At 47.8% G+C, this 20,657-nt stretch overlaps 1 protein-coding gene across 1 annotated transcript; it reads right to left on the bottom strand.

Moving 5' to 3' along the window:
• Positions 1-327: 327 nt before the first annotated feature.
• On the bottom strand, positions 328-10,588 carry DMRTB1 (DMRT like family B with proline rich C-terminal 1). The gene is made up of 4 exons (XM_034965510.3): positions 9,982-10,588; positions 8,369-8,541; positions 5,165-5,378; positions 328-3,420 (listed from the first exon to the last, which is right to left on the bottom strand). Exons 1-4 carry the CDS (start codon positions 10,586-10,588, stop codon positions 3,353-3,355), a joined length of 1,062 nt encoding a protein of 353 aa, XP_034821401.3. The 3' UTR covers positions 328-3,352.
• Positions 10,589-20,657: the final 10,069 nt, after the last annotated feature.

Here is a 20,657-nt window from a genome sequence, read left to right on the forward strand (position 1 = left end):
GCAATCTCCACCTCCCAGGTTCAAGCGATTCTCCTGCCTCAGCCTCCCGAGTAGCTGGGATTACAGGTGTGAGCCACCACGTCCGGCTAATTTTTGTATTTTTAGTAGAGATGGGGTCTTGTCATGTTGGCTAGGCTGGTCTCGATCTCCTGACCTCAAGTGATCCGCCCACCTCGGCCTCCCAAAGTGCTGGGATTACAGGCGTGAGCCACCGTGTCCGGCCAGAGGGAGCAGGAGGGAGCCACGGAGGGCTTGTATGCAGAGCAGCAACATGAGCAGAACTGGTTTTTCAGTGCTCATGCTGTTGCTGCTGGAGGCCTGCCTGGAGGAGCTGGGCATTCAGGGATCATGGCTTGGGCTGCCTGGCAAAGCTGCGGGGAGCAGGGGTCTACCACCTACCAGGGGAAGTAACCGCAGTGAGCCCACGGGAGCAGGAAAGGGCAGGCTGGGTGCTCACAACTTGGGGTTCATACCGGGGAAAGGTAGGAAGGCAGGCCTTCCTGAAAACCAGTAAGCCAGGGGGCAGCACTGGGACAAGCCCCTGACCCCCAGTTGGTCTTTTCACCCCAGCAGGTGCCTCCAAGGCTCCAGGAAAGATGCCGACCAATTTCTGGAGATTCATCAGCTCACAGGCCTACAGGAGAAATGAGAAATCCTCCCATCCTGGAGTCGTGTGAGCATCAACCCCTCCAATAGGACATTACTCTTCTCCAAAGACCAAAGCCTCCTATCTCCCCACAGGCTAACTAAACAACCCATTTCCTTGCATTGGTCTGGAATAGTTGTGGTGTCCATGTGGCCACAGAGACTGTTTCATACTTCTGTGTGTGTGCTGACCAGAAACAGGAAAGCAGCTTTATTTCAGTAGTGCAACTTGGTTGTAAAGTCTTTCAAAATGTGGAGTCTAAGATAAAACTTCAAGTGTTATGAAAAAGTAAGGTTACCAGCCAGGCGCGGTGGCTCACGCCTGTAATCCCAGCACTTTCGGAGGCCGAGGCGGGCAGATCACAAGGTCAGGAGATCGAGACCATCCTGGCTAACATGGTGAAACCCTGTCTCTACTAAAAATACAAAAAAATAAATAAATAAAATAAAAATTAGCCGGACGTGGTGGTGGGCGCCTATAGTCCCAGCTACTCAGGAGGCTGAAGCAGGAGAATGGCGTGAATCCGGGAGGCGGAGCTTGCAGTGAGCCGAGATCGCACCACTGCACTCCAGCCTGGGCGACAGGGCGAGACTCTGTCTCAAAAAAAAAAAAAGAAAAAAAGAAAAAGAAAAAGTAAGGTTACCAATCCAGCCCCACCCTGCTGTACTGGCAGGTCAGGGGTTCAGTTAAGGCATGGTGATTGATGTCAAGTGCAACCAAAAGGCATGTCTTCTCCCACCCTCTCAGGGTCCTGCAGCACTGTGGTCCCCAAGGGGAAGACCAGCACTGGGGTAAGTGATAGCTTCAGCCCCCAAGCCAGGGTAGTCCCAAATCACCGCATCATCCTGTCCAGGCTGACACCCGTGCTGACCTGCAGACCTCAGGCCTCAGCATGCGTGGTCTGCCCTGCTGAAAACACTCTTATGTCTGTATAGCAGTAACTGAAAAGTTCTCGTGACAGTGCCTGCCTCCCGTGCCTTCCAACAGAGCCCAGGCCCTGGGCCCCAGCCACCACACTGACGTAAGAGAATAGTTAGGGTATCACTTCTCAATGATCCCCCCACTACCTATCCTAGGACTTAGGAGGATGCCTGGACACCTCTGCCCACAGGCAAAAAAGGAAGTAAAGTTGACCTGTTCTCTTGGGTGCCAGCCCTTCCCTGGACAGAGAACAGGACACTGCCCTGACCATGGAATCCTTCACACCAGGTCCCCATCCTCCTCTGCACCCTTACTGGGAGTACTCATCTCTTTCTTCTCTGCTAACTCATTATTGCCCCTTACGATATGGTTGAGGCCCTGACTCCTGCAGAAGGCTTTCTCTGACCACTCCCACAGCCTCGCTACCTCTCTGTTCTAGTATGAATCCCCTAAGACTCTCTGTCTCTCCCACTAGATGTCATGTTCCTCATGGGCAGAGCTGGGAACTGTCAAGTTCTGAATCTAGTAGAAACACAGGATGTTTTCTAAATGAAGGTATAAATGCAACCAATGGAAGAAGCCGAGGACCCTAAAACAGAATTGGTTCAAGTTGTTTTTTTAAATGCATGTTCCTATGCAGGGGCTATGGAAGGAGCTGGAGGAAGGAAACTAAGACATCTTTACATTTTGTGTGTCTATATCAGATTTCCTTAAAAGGTCTCCATTGCTTAAAATAACAACAGTAATAATAAAGAAGTCTACTAGCCTGGCCCGATCCCCTCACTTGATAAAGAAAGGGGAGGTAGAACAGGGAGGGCAGGAACTAAGAACAGGAACTAAGCAAGTGCAGACAAGGCCAGCCACAGGCCACAAACCAAGGCCCCCAATCTCCCCAACTCAGGCTCCTGCCAACCCTACCTTCCACCAGGATCAAAGGGAGAATAAGCCTTCCACAAGGATTTCCATTGCTCATTTTATTTCAATAGCCAACTGTCCTCACAGAAGAAACTGTTCGTGTCACAGGTGATCAGAAGCACCATTCTATTCCCTAGGGACTGCATCAGTGCTTATGAACAGCCTACTTTTTAAAGTTGGCAATCACTATAAAAACATCAAATAGTCAAACTAATAAATTTTTTAAAACCAGTGCCCATAATGGCTGAAACTTTATGGAGGGGGAATGAAGTAGCCTCAGCAGCCAGGATGCTTGCTAGTAAAACCCCTTAGAGGAGGGGCAAGGGGCTGTGGCCAGGAAGATGTGGGGGACAGAGCAGCAAGGCAGGATGCTGCAGAACCTGCTGTCAATGACCCTGGTCCTGGCTGCTGGCTCCAGCCACCTGGGTGAACTGGAATCTTGATGTCTGTGGTGCCCCCAGCAACCTGGAGGACCAGGCAAAGGCAGCAGAAGGCTGAAATAGATGGTGCCTCCTGTCCTGGAGTGGGGCCTGAGGAAATCAAATACTGCCTCTGGGGCTTGTTCCAATAAATGGTAGTGTAACCCAAGGACAGTTAAATTCATTCCTAAATGGGAGCTTCTCCCAGCGCCCACTCCTCAGAGCCCTGGCCCTCCCCTGGTAATAGCTTCCTCCACACTCTTCTTCAACTGTACAGCGCAGGACTGAAACTTAGAAATTGCTCTCCTTCCTCCTATCTTAAACTGGGAATCAGTTGCCATCTATGCTATCAACCTCCTTCCTCCCTACATATCACTGAATGAAGACAAGAAAACTGTTGCTGTTGCCCCCCAGTGCCCCACTCTGCTGGCCAGGAGGGCGGGCCTGGGGCCTAGTCGGACTGCTCCTGAGACGATGGCTGGCTGGGTTCACCCGACAGTACCTCTGCACCCTGGTCATCTGTGAAGGACAAAGAAGGTAGCTGGATTTAGAAAGAGGGAAAATTACAACTACCTATTTGCAGATGAAGATTTTTTTTCTTATTTTATTTTAATTTTTTTGAGACAGAGTCTCGCTCTGTCACCCAGGCTGGAGTGCAGTGGTGTAATCTCAGCTCACCGCAACCTCCACCTCCCAGGTTCAAGCAATTCTCCTGCCTCGGCCTCCTGAGTAGCTGGGATTACAGGCACCTGCCAACATGCCCAGTTAATTTTTGTATTTTTAGTAGAGACAGGGTTGCCCCATGTTGGCCAGGCTGGTCTTGAACTCCTGACCTCAGGTGATCCACCCACCTCACCCTCCCCAAAGTGCTGGGATCACAGGTGTGAGTCACTGTGCCCAGCCCAGATACAGATTTTCCATAAGCCTTTCTCATCATTCCCAGCCCTAGGGGAGAATGTATTTTCTTTAACTTGTTAGGCGCCAGGAGCCTGGAATCCTAGCCTTGGCCATGTGATTCAGATTCAAGTTCCAGCTCTTGCTCTGCTCCTCACAAGCTGGGAGGAATTAGCAAGATACTCCACAGCTCTGAACCTCAGCTTCCCCTTCTGTAAAATGAGACGTATCCACCTTGCAATGGCAGCATGGGCACTAAGTGAAACAGAGAGTGATAGGCCACCTTCACCAATGCCTTCATCACTTCAGGTTCTGTTTAATCCTCAGAATCCTCATGAGGTAGGGACCATTATTAGTCTCCTTTTACACATGATGAAACTGGAGCACCAAAGAGTGAATGAGCTTGCTCAAGTTACACAGCTGGGCAAGTGCTGGAGCCAGGACTCACACCCAGGCCACCCAGCACTGGGGCCAGTGGTTTTCAGCCACATGAAACCACCTCTCCAGCTACTGGATCTAGGCACTGCACACACAGGAAGTGTGCAACAGGCCTCAGTTTCCTCTTTAGTAAAATGGTGATACCACCAGACTCCTCTAGCTCATAAGATGGTCTGACAGTCATTTTAAAGGCCTAGTTGAGTTTGTCAGTTCTTTCCAAATCATAGGAGCCCCAGGGAAAGACTGAAAGGAAAAATGTCCTAGAAGCTTTAAAGCTGCAAGGGCCCTCAAAAGAAAACCCAAAACATTTTCACATCCAAAAGTTTCTTCGACCCTCACAGTAACCTAGTAAAGGGGCCCCTTTTATAGTTGAAAAGCCTCAGTGCCCAGGATCATCCAGTGTCCCAGTGGCAGAGCTTGTGAAGGACAGATTCTCTAGCTCCTGGTCTGGTTCCCTCAGAGTGGCCTGGGGCAGAGGCACAGCCCCACCACACGGGTTCCTGCTGCTGCTCCAGTCTCTCCATCTGCTCCCCTACCCCAGCTAGAGAGGCCTGGCACCTCTGGTCTTCCAAACGCACCATATGCCTGCTGTCTTCCACAGCACTGCCCACGAGCCAATAAGGTGAGTGAACAGGCACTAGACTGGGAGCTAGACTGAACAACTCTGTTCAAATCCCAGCTCTGCCATTTACACCCAAGAGAACTGCTGGAAGCCCTGGTTTCCTCACCTGGAATCCCATTCCCACCTCCCTTAGATGTGTGCTTATGGGGACTGGAGGAGGGGTGTAAGAAGGAGCTCATTCTAGGGCTCAACACCCTTTAAATTCCATGTCCCTTCTCTCCACACCTAACCTTTCTTCAGATTAGGTACCTCTTCCTCCAGAAAGTCTCCCTGGCTCTCGCTGAAGCTGGAAGACTGGAGCTCACTCACCAGTGTTCTCCTTGTCAGTATCAAACAGGACAGTCAGTGAGAAAGATGATGGAGGTGGAGGTGGTGGTGGCGGTGGCGGGGGGAGGAAGTGGAGCGCAGAGAGGTAGCCTGGCGGGAGGAACTGGGGCTGCGGTGGAAGCGGTGGAAGGGGCGGCAGTGGCGGTGGCGGCGGCAGGTAGTAGCTTGGCTGGAAGTCTCCTCCTGGTTCTGACGCCTGCACGGCACACATAGCAGAGAGGCGAAGAGGAGAGAGAGTTAGCCAGATGGGCTGACCAAACATAGCTCTCACCCCTGAAGTGGGGGGCTCCTGATGGGGTAGATGCACGGCCCCAAACACATAGGCACAGGGCACTTGGAAGGGGGCATTCAGCAAACACCTGCCAAATTATTGAAGGCAAGAAGGAACACAGGCAACCTCAGATAAGCATGGGAACAGCTGAACGGTCACAGTGACAGAGCCCTTCTGTATATGCCAGGGCGATTGTGCTTGGGTGCTCACAATCCTAGGCGGTGGGTTCTATTACTATTCTTGCTGTAATTATGAAAAACAGGTTCAGTGAGATGAAGCTACAGGCCCAGGGCCCCAGAGCTGCTTTGTGGTTAAGGGGCAGAACTGGATCCCAAGTTGGCTGACTCCATAGCCCACTCAGCTGACCTCTGTCCAGCGCTGCTCTGCACTGGGGAAGGCTCTGAACGCTTCCCAACCCCACAGGACCCCCTGTCTGGCACATGTGGTGACTTAAACTCAAGTGCCAGGGGGGCCTTTGGGAGAACAGGTTGGCAATGTGGGTGTAGCGCAGCTGTTTCTGAGGCAAGATACACTGGGTGACTTCAGACAAGTGGCCTCACTGATGAACATTTTGCTGCTTCTGTCCCTTCTTCAAGGGATGGAATACAACCCCTTACCACAGCACAGGGCCCCATCAGAGGATCTGGAGAGGGGATGACTGCACAACTCAGAGCTTAACCAAGAAACACACAAATGTCGTAAGAAATAATACTGAGTTTTGGATGTAGTTCCTGTCATTCACTTCTCTATCCAGATGCTTCAGAGCAACACTTCCTGAGCTGAGTTTCATGGAGTCCTGGCGTCCTACAAAGTATTTTTTAGTACTCTTAAAAGTGTTCTTTGTTAAGTGAGCTTGAGAAACCCCATATACTGCTCCCCACATTAGTGGGTCACACATGAGCATATTAAAGGCTTGGAAGAGTCTGCAAAAATCTCCTTAGATTAACCCAGCACTTCCTAACTTCATTCAACCAGCAGGAAGGGAAGAAATCTCACTTTTAAGTACCTACTATGTGCCAGACCCTGTGCTAGGTATTTTACATGCATCGCCTTATCTATTCTCAGGAGCCCTAATAGATAGGTCCTCTCACTCCCATTTTACAGACCAAGACCCGAGTGAGGTTCTCAGAGGTCAGATAACTGCCACGGGTCACATGGCTGGGACACGATGGGGGAGGGAGAATTGGACCCTAGGTCTGCTCACCTCCAGGGCCAGTGCTGTCCTGTGAACAGGAGAGCAGAGGAAGCCAAGCAGCAGCAGGTGGGCAGGGACAGGAACAGAAAGGAGGAAACTGTTCTGGAGAGCACCTCCAAGCCTTGGCAGGGGGCAGCAGGACAAGGATGAAAGTGATTCAGGGGCTCTTGGGTTTGAAACAGCTCACAAATCAATGCCTGATTCTCTCTCCAGACTTGAGAGGGTGGAAGAGGGATTATTAGTGCTTTAATTCCAAGCTGCTCAGCCAAGCATCTCCCTGGATCACAGCTCCTGCCTGGGGTCTGTGGTGGCAGCTCGGGCCCAGATAAACCGACTGAGATCACACTCTTAACAAAGGCTGTCTGGCAGGCCTGTCAATCAGAGTGCTGCCCTGGACGCCAGGCTCCAGACTTCTGTGTGAGCAGACGGAGCGTGCTTTACTTGGCCAGAGCCCCTCTCTTTGTGTGGAGGCTGGAGATGCCTGGCTCTCCCTGGGCAGTGCCCACAGATGTCAGGCAGGCAGCAGTGCTGGTGTGAGTCAAGGGCCATGTGTGTTCTACCTCTGTGGGAGGGAGGGAAGGGCAGTGGAAAGCACCTGGGCTCCAGAGTCAGGGCGACCGAGGTGCACGACCCGGCTCTGTCACCAACCAGCTGTGTAACTGGAATCCCAGTCTCTCTCTCACCAGTTTTGTGACCCTGGCCAAAAACTTAACTTCTCTGAGCCTTTTTTTCTCGATGCTACAATGGGGTATAATACCTGCCTTGAAGGTTCAATAGACACCCTGGAATTATCAAGGCCAGTGGCTTTCAAACTTTCTTCCCTTGAATCAGTGGAAAATGATTTTTAAGCACAATCTTACAACATCTAAGATAAGTGGAAGAGAAGCTGCTGCCGCCAGGCTGAAGTAGGAGTGAGGACCCAGTGATCTGTGTGCCCAACCTGCCCGGGTGAAGCTCGAGCCCCATTGGACTGGCTCCACACTGTGCGGCTAATGACTTTCATTAAGGAGAGAGGGGGCTTTTAGCCATCCTAGTCTGGAAGGAGCTGGTAATCAAGGCCATAAAACTCAATCACACCTGCCTCGTAGTACACACCACAGGGATGACCTGACTTTACACACTTGCTCTCAAAATTCCCAGCTTACAGAGAATACCAGCTAACGACTGACCTTTATTAATCTTATAAAAGGATTAAATTTCATTCTTTCAACAGGTATTTCCTAAGGTGTCAAGTGTTTGGGGGAAGGTTTCCGTATTTTTCATGACTCCGCTCAAATGCCACCTCCTCCTGAAAGCCCTCTGCAGTCTCAAGTGTGCTATACCTGTGGGCAGGGAGCCTACCTCTGGTCCTGGCTCTGCCCTAAATTTTGTGGTCCCAGGAAGGTGATATTCCCTTTCTGGAGTCCAGCAAAATGAAGGGCCCTTCTAGCATCAGCATCAATCAAGGAAGGGGTCATCCTGAACACTCAGAGCCTTTCAGCCCACTGCCCTGAAAAGCACAGGCCATAACCCAAGCCGAGTGGTGCAGACTGGTCCACACGTGTGCTCCCAGAGACACACACACTGTGCCTGGGCAGTGCCTAGTCCTCCACCAGCACTCGGAGGCTGGCATGGCGTGGGCACAGTTTATGACAGCTGGCTTCCTGGGACTGAGGATCCATCAAGGCAGCAGGGGCAGACTGGGAGGAGAAGCTGGCAAGAAGTGAGGGGTGGGACTCACCAAGCCTCCGCCTTGGTACTGGCTGCGGGACACATGCCGGAAGCCCTGCTGCAGGGGGACGCCAGGAGGGGCGTCCAGGTAGCCCAGCGGGAACGGGCAGTAGGGGTGCATGCTGGAGCCGCCAGGGTACTCAGGGCCCAGTGCACGGTCCGGGTTGATGTTCAGAGGGCGCACTAAAGAACGCAAGCAAGGAGGGAAGTGTTAGACACCGCTGGGAAAAGCATCCGCAGGGCGGCCCAGGGCGGCGGGGTCATCAGCGCTGCCGTCCAAGCGCAGAAAGCCCACCCCGCCCTTCCTTCCGCTGGGCCCTCACTGCATCTCCATCCTCCAGCCAGCCCCACTGCTCTTGGAAAGTCCTCAGCACGGCCATCAAGCCCGCTGTGGGCCGGGGCCGCCTCCAGACCTCCCCGCTGCCCCACACACCGTCAGCCCGCACTCTGCCTCTGTGAGGCCTCAGTGCCGAGCTCCTCCTCCTCCTCCGGGTCACAGTGAACCCGGCCATGGCTCAAGCCCTGGACACCGATTTGTGTGACTCTTTGATCAACCCACTCCCTCCCACAAGGACAAGGTCCTTGAGGGCAAGAAATGTGACCCGCGTCCTCCATCACGAATGCCTGGCTCATGGTTCGGCTCAGCCCTGCTTGTCTGTTGAGATGGAAAAAAGAAAGGCGGCTTCTCCTAGATCTGCAGTTTCAGGCCTGTGACCCTGTCAGATGGGACGTTCCCTGGGAACCTAGATTTTCCTGGAAAGTCAGGGGGGCGGGACGAGCCTGCGGGAGCCTCCGGACCAGTGCCCTGGCACACAGAGGGCAGGAGCTTCTCCAGCGTGACCCGGGCCCCCGCCTCGGCCTGAGCCCGTCCCACCACACCACCACGGGGGAGACACCAGGAAAACGCGTCCGCACCAAACCCCGGGGCTTCTAAAGCTTCAAATGTACATGTGACTTGAAACTACTTCAATACCAAAAGCTCCAAGGCACAGGGAACAATGTAATTTATGTACAAGGTGAGGGGAGAAAAGAAAGGCAACATCTTTACTGACCAACTGTTCTCGTGTGTGGAGTAAAGAAGCAGGCTCTGCTCACCTGCACGTGGGGAAACGGAGGGAAGAGGTGCGCAGGCGCACTGGGCCAGGGCGGAGCTGAGGGGAGGAGCCTCCCGACCGCGAACCGGGAGGGAAGAGTGCGCAGGCGTCCTTGCGCTAACGTGCGGCAGGAAAATTCTGTTATTCTGGAGGAGGAGCCTCCAGCCCAAGGAAATGGCGGGAAGAGGTGCGCAAGCGCAGTAGGAGTCGGCTCCTCGAAGCCTCCCCCGGAGGAGGAAGCACTGCTAAGTCGACTGGACGCCATTTTGTTCTGGCATGCCGGAATGGCACAAACTACAGCTAAATGTTAAAAGCCCTCTGAACCGCCCATTCCTTTCTGTTTCTCGTTTCCTTTTTGCGAAAAGTTACCCAATCCAAATCCCTGTTCGAAGAAGGGTTTCTCAAAGCGGAAGGTCCGTTACCCGTGGAAAAACTTCTCTCCACCCCAACCCCTATGCCAGCTCCCCATCCGGGCTGGCCTAGGCTGCCAGCTCCGGGAGTCGACCGCGGGACCAAGGCCACGACTTACCAAAGTCGGTGAACAGTGGGCCGGGCACAGTCCGCATCGGCCTGCGCAGGTCTAGGGGGCCAGGGTAGCCACTGCCTGCGGCCTCCGCCCCAAAAGGGGGTCCCGCAAGGCTGGGCATCGCCACGGCGGCTCGCTCGCTCGGCTCCACGTGGCTGCGGCCGCCTAGAACCGGCTGGAGGGCTCTCGGGCCGGGGTTCCGGCCCCACGGGGGCCGCTCGAAGAAGCAAGCGGCCGCGCGGCCCTCGGGTCCCGGGTCGGCGTCTCCGGAGGGAGTCCCCGGGGGCAGCGGGCGGAGGCTCGCGGCCGGGACGGGGACGGGGGCGGGGGTGGGGGCGGCGGCGGCGGCGGCGGCGGCGGCGGCGGCCGCAGCCCCGGAGGCCTGCTTGGGCCCCTGCGCACACAGGGCCGCATCCTGCTCCTCCTCGGCGGCCTGCGTCTTGAGCACCTTCTGCGCGGCCATGATCTTCTGGCGCTCGGAGATCAGGTAGCACTTCTCGCAGAGGCACTGCTTCCAGCGGCATTTGCCCGCGTGTCCCTTGACGGGCACCAGGAAGCCATGGTTCCTGCATCTCGAGCACTTGGGGGTGCGCACCATTTTGTCAGCCATTGGCAGGGTCAGCCTTCGTAACACAACCACCACCTCTGGGAGCTGCAGAGCAAGTGGCGCTGGGATGAGCCGCGCCCCACAAGTCCCTCGTTCTGGGGACATTGGATACACTTGTAACAAAGCGGCTCGCAGTGTGTCCCGGGAACTGCAGCAGGAACCTTGCATTTTCCCTCCTTTTGGGGGGTGCACAGTTTGGAGAGTTTCTGTGCTTTGGGTAATTAGATGCAATGGATTGGGTTGAATAAATTCTTCATGGGATGCTATTGCATGTATGTCATTTAGCTTATCTGAAGTCTTAGGCATGTAATTTTCCAAACTCTGTTCCCGCCACCGACGGAAGGTATTTGTAACTTTATGAAAGGCGGACTGATATTCAACGGTCCACAAATTTAAAACTCGGGAGGAATGTAGCTCTCAGTGTAGAAAAATACTGTAAGAGGCAAACTGTATTTCTTCTCCCCAAAGCTGCTCCTTCTGTGGCAGTTCACTTCTCTGCCCTGCAGAGATGCTTCCAGGATATTCCAGAATATTCTCAAGAGTTCAGTGCAGTGTGATGGTTGCTCAAGGGTATGCCCTTACAGTAATTCCCGTTTCTTGAGAGTCTTGATGTAGGAATGCATTTCTGGATGTTGATGCCTTCCAAAGTGAGCATACTTAGAATATTTTAAAGTAAAATAGACAGAATATTGTAGCACTAAGCCTGGCATAGTGTCCTGTGCCTGTAGCCCTAGCTACTCGTGAGGATCACTTGAGCCCAGTAGTTGGAGACCAACCTGAGCAACATAGCGAGACTCCTGTTTCTAAAAAATTAAATAAAAAATTCTGCAAGACTCCTCTTTCTAAAAAATTAAATTAAAAAAAATTTCTAGCACTAGCTTCAGTGATTGCTTAACCTCATCATGAACTTCGTTATCCTTGTAAAACAACCCAAATCTTGGGACATCTGAAAAGTTAGCACAAACGTCATAGTTTACCCAAGGGCATTAATTTTTTTTTTTTTTTTTTTTTTGAGACAGAGTCTCGCTTTGTCACCCAGGCTGTAGTGCAGTGGCAGGATCTTGGCTCACTGCAACCTCCGCCTCCCAGGTTCAAGCGATTCTCCTGCCTCAGCCTCCTGAGTAGCTTGGATTACAGGCGCCCGCCACCATGCCCAGCTAATTTTTGTATTTTTAGTAGAGACGGGGTTTTCGCCATGTTGGCCAGGCTGGTCTTGAACTCCCGATGTCAGGTGATCCACCGGCCTCGGCCTCCCAATGTGCTGGGATTACGGGTGTAAGCCACCGCGCCCGGCCATTAATTCATTTTTTAAAAACAAATTTGTGACACCCTGAGGCATCTCTCTCTCTCTCTCTCTCTCTCTCTCTCTCTCTCTCTCTCTCTCTCCCTCCCCCTCTCCCCCCCGCCCCTCCCCCCCACCACCCCACTGCCTCCATTTCCCTCCCCTCCCCTCTCCTCCCTTCTTTGTCCTAAAAAAGGAAAAAATGGGCCACTAACAAGCTGAAAAGCTTCTAATTAGATCAGTCGCATTTAAGGAGGTAGTTACAGTTAATATGTGGCTAAAACTTGTGCATTTTTCATTGCTCTTTCTTTGAATTTCTCTCTTTCTGTTGGTAGAATGGGAGAAGCCCACGCCTGGTGTCCACCTTGATTTTCCTGAGTCCGTGATTGTAGTTGTACCTTGCGTTTCTCACTAGCTGCCTGGCAATAGGAAATGGTTACCATTTGGGGGCTTATTAGATCTGGAAAGCGAAAAAAGGTTTTAAAGTCTTTTTCTGCTTTAAAAAAAATCATCTTAATAAGAAAGTAAAAGTAGTAAAAAGTTTCCTGTATTACTTGGCTTGTTAGGACTTCACTGGTTGCTCTGCATCCATTTAAGGAGGTCTAGGTTTGTTTCTGCTTTGCTCTAACAACCTCTCAGTTAAGTTTTTATTTTAAAAATATGATTAGTGGGCCGGGTGCAGTGGCTCACGCCTGTAATCCTAATACTTTAGGAGGCTGAGGCAGGTGGATCACCGGAAGTCACAAGTTCAAGACCAGCCTGGTTAACATGGTGAAACCTCGTCTCTACTTAAAAAAAATACAAAAATTAGCTGGCCATGGTGGCGGGCGCCTGTAGTCCCAGCTACTCGGGAGGCTGAGGCAGGAGAATCAGTTGAACCCGGGAGGCAGAGGTTGCAGTGAGCCGAGATCGTGCCATTGCACTCCAACCTGGGCAACAGAGCGAGACTCTGTCTCAAGAAGAATCATATATATATATGATTAGTGGCCGGTTGCAGTGGCTCATGACTATAATCCCAACACTTCAGGATGCTGCGGCAGGAGGATAGCTTGAGCCGAGGAGTTCCAGACCAGCCTGGGAAGCATGGCGAAACATGTCTCTACAAAAATTAGCCAGGCATGGTGACTTGCGTGCCTGTAGTCAAGAGGATCGCTTGAGCCCAGAACGTCGAGGCTGCAGTGAGCCGTGTTTGTGCCACTGCACTCCAGCCTGGGTGACAAAGCAAGTCCCTGTCGAAAAAAAAAATAAAAAAATAGTTAAAGGACAGGCAAGCTCTTTTTCTGACTCTACCCAATAAAAAATGTATAGCGTTTTTCACTGACCTTGTCTTTTGAAAATGTCACTTAAAAATCATAGTTTCAGTACTGCTGTCGAAAAATCTGGGGCACAAGCTGCATTGTTTCATGACACTGCAAATTGTAATGTTATTTTCTGCATTATCAAATTTAAATTTGAACATCAGGTGACATCGGATAATAACGCCTAAAAACGAAAACTACTCATTCATATTTCATGCTTGACCACCCAAGCTCTCTTCACTTTCTCATTAATATTAATAATTTAAAGGAAAATTTTCTTCAAAGCAAGCTATTTGAGTTAACATACGTTAGCCTTGTTAACTACAAAATGCTTCCATATTCACTTCATAGCTTCAGAGGCAAAATATACCCAAGGTGATGTGAATTTGCATAGTGCTTTGAGAACATTAATAAACAACCATATATCTTTTTAATCAGTAGTCATGTTTTAAGATGCAGGGTTTACACAGTAAACAAATCTACGAAGAAAAATACTAGTTTATTTCTTTCCCCCAAAAGTCTCAATTTGCGTAGGTAAATTTCAACAGAGTTTTATCTATCTCATTCTTGGAAATTCAGGCAAATTGATAGTTTTGTTCTGTTTAGGTTGATGGCTGATTACTTCTTAGACTGCTGCTTTAAAAAAAAGATATATATACAAACACATTTCTTTAAACTGGGTTTTGTTTGTTTGTTTTTTGAGACAGGGTCTGGCTTCATAACCCAGGCTGGAGTGCAGTGGCATGGTCTCTGCTCACTGCTACCTCTGCCTTCCGAGCTCAGGTTACCTGCCCACTTAAGCCTCCCGAGTAGCTGGGACAACAGGCACACACCACCACACCTGGCTAACTCTTGTATTTTTTTTTTTAGGCGGGGTTTCACTATGTTGCCCAGGGGCTCAAGTGATCCACTGGCCTCGGCCTCCGTAAGAGCTGAGATTACAGGCATGAGCTACTGCGCCTGGCAGTATTTTAAAAGATAGTGACATGATATAAAAGCAGAAAACAGGAAGTCAAAAAAGGATGGGAGCAGTAAATACACAGTGAATGACTTCCTTCCCCACACCTAAACCTTGGGATATTTACATTTAAGAAAGTCTGCCAACTTACAATTGCTGAAGAATTGCAGTTTGAGTAATTAACCGCAGTGAGGATGCTTGGTGGTCATATATGACTCCCAGCTTTTTTTCCCAGAGTCCCTAGTTTCCTAACGCCTCTTCTATTTGGTTAATATGATTGCTGCTGGTACTGTTTAATTCATATTCATTTTAAAGAGCCTTGCATTATGCAGTGCACAGGGGTATCATTTATAATCATTAAATATTGCATGCACTAGAATGTTTCCTTACTGGCAGCGCTCAAGAGTAAGGAAGGGTTTTTTTTTTTTTTTGCCTATAGCATCTTTCCCCCAGCAGCTATAACCCAGATATCTGCTATCTTCCCTTCTTCGAGCTCTCTCCAGTGAGCAATGAAAACTTTATTGAAGATTTCATAGAAGAGGTGGAGGGGAGGATTTACATGATACATCCTATGGCAGATGCTTTAAAATCCTGTCTTAGCATTTCTGTTCTCAGGATCCTCCTCTGCTGTGCCAAACCCACTGGTCTGTCTTCCCACAGACAAGTGCTCTGTCCTCCCACCGGCTAGTACCCAGCCTCTCTAGTTCCACTCTCCTTTCTCTATTTCTGTTAGCCTCCATGATGGCTGTGGCTATCTTATTTCTCTTTATGTCTAGCACAAAATTGATATTCAGTGAATACTTTTTGAATGTGTGAATGAATTCTCCCTCTCCTGCCAATGTCAAAGTTATCTCCTCCCCAATTGGCTTCCGCAACTTCCCTCAAATATTATACAAGTGCTCAGGAAAACAGAAAGCCCACAGTGATCAAGGCCACTGTTCTGACCAGCAGAATTGGGGGACTGACTTTGGTCTTGAGTTCACCCCCTCCCCTAATGGCTTAATAATACTAATAATAATACTTAGCACTTTCTAACTGTTTATATGTGCCAGGAACTCTCAAGTCCTTTACATGTATTAAGTCATATAATCCTACTAACAAGCCTCCAAGGTAGGTTACTGTTATTATCACCCGCATTTTATACATGAAAAACTGAGACCAAAGAAGTTTAGAACTTCCCAAGATTTCACAGCCATTAAGTGGAAGAGCCGTCATTCAAAACCAGGAAATCTAACGTCAAAGTCTATGTTATTAACCATATATTTGCTAACCCAAATATTTCTTCTAAACCAAACAGTGATCTCCCCAAGAAAGCTTCGGTGATGAATAGAAATGTTTGTATCATTATATATTATAGTTGGGGCAAAGGGGGGTAAAGGGGGTACCAACCTGGAGAAACTTCCTAGGATGCCCTGCTTAGCTGCTTTTCTCTATCCATGGTCAATATTTATTGAGTGCCAACCATGTGCTAAGCATAAGGCATGCAGAAGTTAAGTAAAAAGACAGGATCCTTGCCTTTAGGCCTACATTCTAGCTGGCAATCCAATTACTTGGTGAACAAGTAATTCCAGAGTAATAAAAGTCAGGTTTTCGGAACCCATGTGGAATCCTAAACTGGCTTGAGAAATCAAGGAAGACTTCCCTGAGGGGCTGATTTCTAAGCTGATGCCTAAAGGGTTAGTAGCCAGCCACAAAAGCAGAAGTGTGTCCCACATGCTCAGTGGCCTACAGTGTGGCTGTAGTGCAGCAAGGTTGAGACACTGGCGAGAAATGAGGTGGAAAAGTAAGTTGCAGCCAGGCTGTGGAAGGAGTCCTTGAGGGAAATTGACCAAGGAGAAGAGGAAATCACACGGCAGAGCCAGGCAAAACAATAAGTAATAAGCACTCGTGCAGGTATTGCAAGATTCAAATAGAGTTGAGTGGGGTTTTCCTTGAGGTGGTTGTTCCAGGTGGGGCACACATTTGAGGCTAGCCATGGCCCAAACTAGCGCTGGGCCAGACAGGGTTGCTCCTTCTAACCCTGGGACACCATTAACAGATTCATCTGACCTCTCCTAGGAATCTTAGAGAAGTGAGGCACAAAATAGTAATGGATGGAAGGCAAAGGAGTGAGAGAAAAGAAGAGCATGAGGCAGTCAAACAGACCAAAGCTGTTGGAGAGGCTGTGAAGATTAAGACTGGAACAAGCAATTCTGTGGAGCAAAGGAAAAGTACACCATCCTGGCGGAGAGGGCATGCTCCAAGTGCTACTGTTCAACCCAGTAGTACTGACCTTTATTCTGTCTTGTTTTTACTTGCTAATTGGATGAACAAACATTTTTTGACACCCACAGAAACTTTCTTCCCTCCCTTCCTTCCTTCTTTTTTTTTTTTTTTTTTGGCAGCAGGGTCTCACTCTATTACCTAGGCTGGAGTGCAGTGGCACGAGCATAGCTCACTACACCCTCAAACTCCCAGCTCAAGTAATCCTCCCGCCTTGGCCTTCCAAAGTGCTGGGATTATAGGCATGAGCCACTGTGCTCAGCCCACAGAAACTTTCATAATATGTATATGTAGCTGATTACATGTATTTTTGATAGTACTATCAAATTTCTATAAATTTCAATTTTTTTTTTCTGAAAATACGAGAGGCACACGTCCCTATAAACTACATTGCTAATAGGGAATAATATAACCTTTAATATCTCTGTCCTGTGGTAAAATGCAAACTCAATTTAACACAAGAGGCATGAATTGAATGCCTACTATATACAAGGTACTGTTCTCTGGTAAAAGCAGTCAAAAAGAGCAAAGGAAAAAGAAAATTAAATTGCATCTTCTTTTTTCTGTGTATGTTCCTTGTCTAGTTTCTTAGAAAACAGTAACTATTTATCGAAAAACAAAAACCAGCATCTTTTTCCTGAGTTATGCTTCTATGAGAAAGGCAAACAGATATCAATAATCTATCTTTCGAGAGACCTTTCTAAACATTTTATGTCAGAGAGTCAGTACAAGTTCAGTCCATTTTGTAACTGAAAACAGATGGCAAGTAATACTACTCTAAAGACAGGCAAGCTGGGTGAGAACATGATCATTAGTTATTAGCTGTGTTAACCTTAGCTAAATTATTTAACTTCTTTGAGCCTCAGTTGCAATAGTAATATTTGTAAAACGTGTTGCAAATCCCAAAGTGTGGCACATTTATCCCATTTAGTGATATTGTTATTTAATGAATGCTTACAACTTTGCAGACATGGCCTCATTTAAACCACAGAACAACATGTATAAGGTAGGTAATTTTATTGTGTCCATTTGACAAATAACATTGAAGCTTAAAGTTCAGAAATATTCTTACGCAAGGTACATAGGAAGTGACAGAAACACATGTGAATAGCCTCCAAGTCTGAACTCCTAAGTACTATGCCATATTGCAATCATTTAGTTATTTCCTTTACTTTAACTATAAGGTGAGATGCCTGACTCTTGTAGGATTGATGAGATAATACATTTGAATAGCCCAGCACAGGTCTGGTATCTGGCACATGGTTAGCATGCATTACATAGTATCAAGGAGGAAGAAGGGACAAAGGGAAGGGGGGTGAGAGATAAAGTAGTATTTCTGACTGACTCCAAGCCACCTCCAATCACAGGATTTGATTTAGCTACACAGTGGCATCAGGCTCTCCAAGCATACATTAAACACCAGCTGTCCAATACTATACCTATTATTTATTGTCGCTATTGAGCACTTAAAATGTGCCCAGTTAAATTTAAGATGTTCTGAAAGTATAAAATACACACCAGATTTTAATGACATAGTATGAAGAAAAGAATGCAAAATATCTCAATAATTTTATATATATTATATATTGAAATAATATTTTGGATATATTGAAGTAATATTTTGGATATATTGAATTAAATAATATTTTAATGTGGCTTTTTACTCTTTTAATGTTGCTACCAGAAAATCTTAAATTATATGTATGATCTTACATTATATTTCTATTGGGCAGCAGTGCACAAGAGATTTGTGCGCTCAGTCCTTCTACTTCTGAAAACCAAGTTTTCCACAATAGCTTATGTTCAAGGTGTTACATCATCTTCAGGTAGAGTGTACCACGTTCATACACCCCTCCATCATGGTGGTTAGATAACCTTCACTCGCATGAATCTCTGCTCTTTACCATTTAGGGCCTTTTTAATGGGATCAAAACAGTCTCATGCTTCAGAACTGGAAATATTACTATTAGAAAATGCCAGCTAGAAGAGTCTAATAAAACTCCAGTTTGCATTTTGAATCTTCAAACATATGATGTTATTTTTATGAGAATATTTTCCTATTTCTCTTGTTAGGTATAAATTACTAGTAAAATACTGTGTAAACTAGAAAAGAAAGAAGGGTGTCATTATTTACTAAGGTTACAGCATGCCTGCAATATAGAATCCATCAATTTTGCCTAAAAGCTCAACCAGAGGGCACAGGTCGATTATGTACATGTCACTTGATAAATGTAGTCCCACGGACATTTTATATTGTAAGAATTCTGGAAAATTAGTTTTTAAAGTATTTGATTAATACCCTTCTTCTCCCCTAGAACCTACCCCAGGTAAACAATTACTACCACTAGGAGTAGTAATTTTGCTTTGCACAAATAATTCCTTAAACAAAAAAAGGCATGAAGATTTGTTATGAACAGTTTTTTTCCTAAGCATATAGAGATTATTACCTCCTACACATTTTCTTTAAACATAGTTAAACTTACTTGGCCTAATCAGTTTTGGGATTGTTGCTTTTTCCTCTTTAACTTGCCAGATAAATCAGAAAGATTTATTTTAAGAGACAGTTTAAGGAACTCTATCGTTCCCAATCTGTCAGAGTTTTACAAATAAATCTCAGTTGAATGTCTATCATTGTTTCCAATCTGGTCAAGAAAAAAGAAAAAAAAAGTATACAATTCATCAGAATAATTAGTTATCTGGGGTTGAATAATTCTAAGAATAAACATTTGGCCCCCTTGCACTTCATAAACGCCCTGGAGTGAGAAGGATTATACATTAATGTACAAGATGTAAAAGGGTCCAGATACACCCTTAACATTATTGCAAGCATGTGGGACACATTTAGGTAAGTTAAAACCAAGTGTGGGTTTTGAGTTTGGCCATCTTTTTTTTTTTTTTAATTATACTTTAAGTTTTAGAGTACATGTGCACATTGTGCAGGTTAGTTACATATGTATACATGTGTCATGCTGGTGCGCTGCACCCACTAACTCGTCATCTAGCATTAGGTATATCTCCCAATGCTATCCCTCCCCCCTCCCCCCACCCCACCACAGTCCCCAGAGTGTGATATTCCCCTTCCTATGTCCGAGTTTGGCCATCTTTCATCAGTGGCTTACTAAAGCTTTATTCCTTTGGTGTGAGGATAGTGGGGTGCAGAGAAGTGGGTAGGAAGAATGGAATAGCGGCAACAGTGCCCCCTGCTGCCCGATGGCCACCCCCCTTCATGGAAACTTGAGGTTTCAGGGATTTTTAGAGACATGGTACCCCAGGGAATAATGAAACTCCTCTTAAGGAAGTCAGGAAGGAAAGAACTAACATATATAAAGGTTTTACAGCATTGCAAGCATTGTTGTATCATTTAATAATATGAAGCTTATTACAAATTTAGGAAAGAATATGATGTATTTCATAGATGAAGAAACTGAGGTTCAAGAATATAAGACAAACTTTACAAATTTCATAGCTAGAAGTGGAGTAGTCCAGACTGTGGATCAGGTATGCCTGGCGCCAAAGCCTGTGCTTCTTATAGTGCAGCACACTGCCCATAGGTGGAAGCCAAGGACATAGCTCAGACTCCTCAGGTATGGTGACCAAGTGTCCTGATTTGCCTGACACTGAAAGAGTTTTAGGGACACGTGATTTTTAGTGGTAAAACCTCCCTGTTTTGTCCAGGAAAAGCTGGGACAAGTTGGCCACTATAGCTGGAATTCAACGGAATAAAGCACCAGGCTGGAAGGGTTTATTTGGAAAAGGAGGAAGGCTGCCTGGTTCTCTGTCCTGTCCTGCTCTGAGACAGCTACAGGTGAACAATCTCTGTCCTGCTTTCATGCGCATCCGTGTGAAGAGACCAACAAACAGGCTTTGTGTGAGCAATAAAAGCTTTTAATCACCTGGGTGCAGGCGGGCTGAGTCCGAAAAGAGAGTCAGCGAAGGGAGATAAGGGTGGGGCCATTTTACAGGATTTGGGTAGATAAAGGAAAATTACAGTCAAAGGGGGGTTGTTCTCTGGCAGGCAGAGTGGGGGTCACAAGGTGCTCAGTAGAGGAGCTTTGGAGCCAGGATGAGCCAGGAGAAGGAATTTCACAAGACAGTGTCATCAGTTAAGGCAGGAACAGGCCATTTTCACTTCTTTTGTGGTGGAATGTCATCAGTTAAGGCAGGAACCGGCCATCTGGATGTGTACGTGCAGGTCACAGGGGATATGATGGCTTAGCTTGGGCTCAGAGGCCTGACACCTGCTTATTTTATGCCTTGACACATCTTGGGGCA

Source organism: Pan paniscus, chromosome 1, assembly GCF_029289425.2.
Source record: "Pan paniscus chromosome 1, NHGRI_mPanPan1-v2.0_pri, whole genome shotgun sequence".
NCBI lineage: Eukaryota > Metazoa > Chordata > Mammalia > Primates > Hominidae > Pan > Pan paniscus.

Bases quoted from the DNA above. Each gene is read 5' to 3' on its own strand.
- DMRTB1 (XM_034965510.3), bottom strand. From the start codon at position 10,588: ATGGCTGACAAAATGGTGCGCACCCCCAAGTGCTCGAGATGCAGGAAC. The intron at 8,542-9,981 runs GTAAGTCGTGGC...TGCGTTCTTTAG, and splicing joins CCCACTGTTCACCGACTTTG to TGCGCCCTCTGAACATCAAC. The intron at 5,379-8,368 runs GTGAGTCCCACC...TGTGCCGTGCAG, and splicing joins AGTACCAAGGCGGAGGCTTG to GCGTCAGAACCAGGAGGAGA.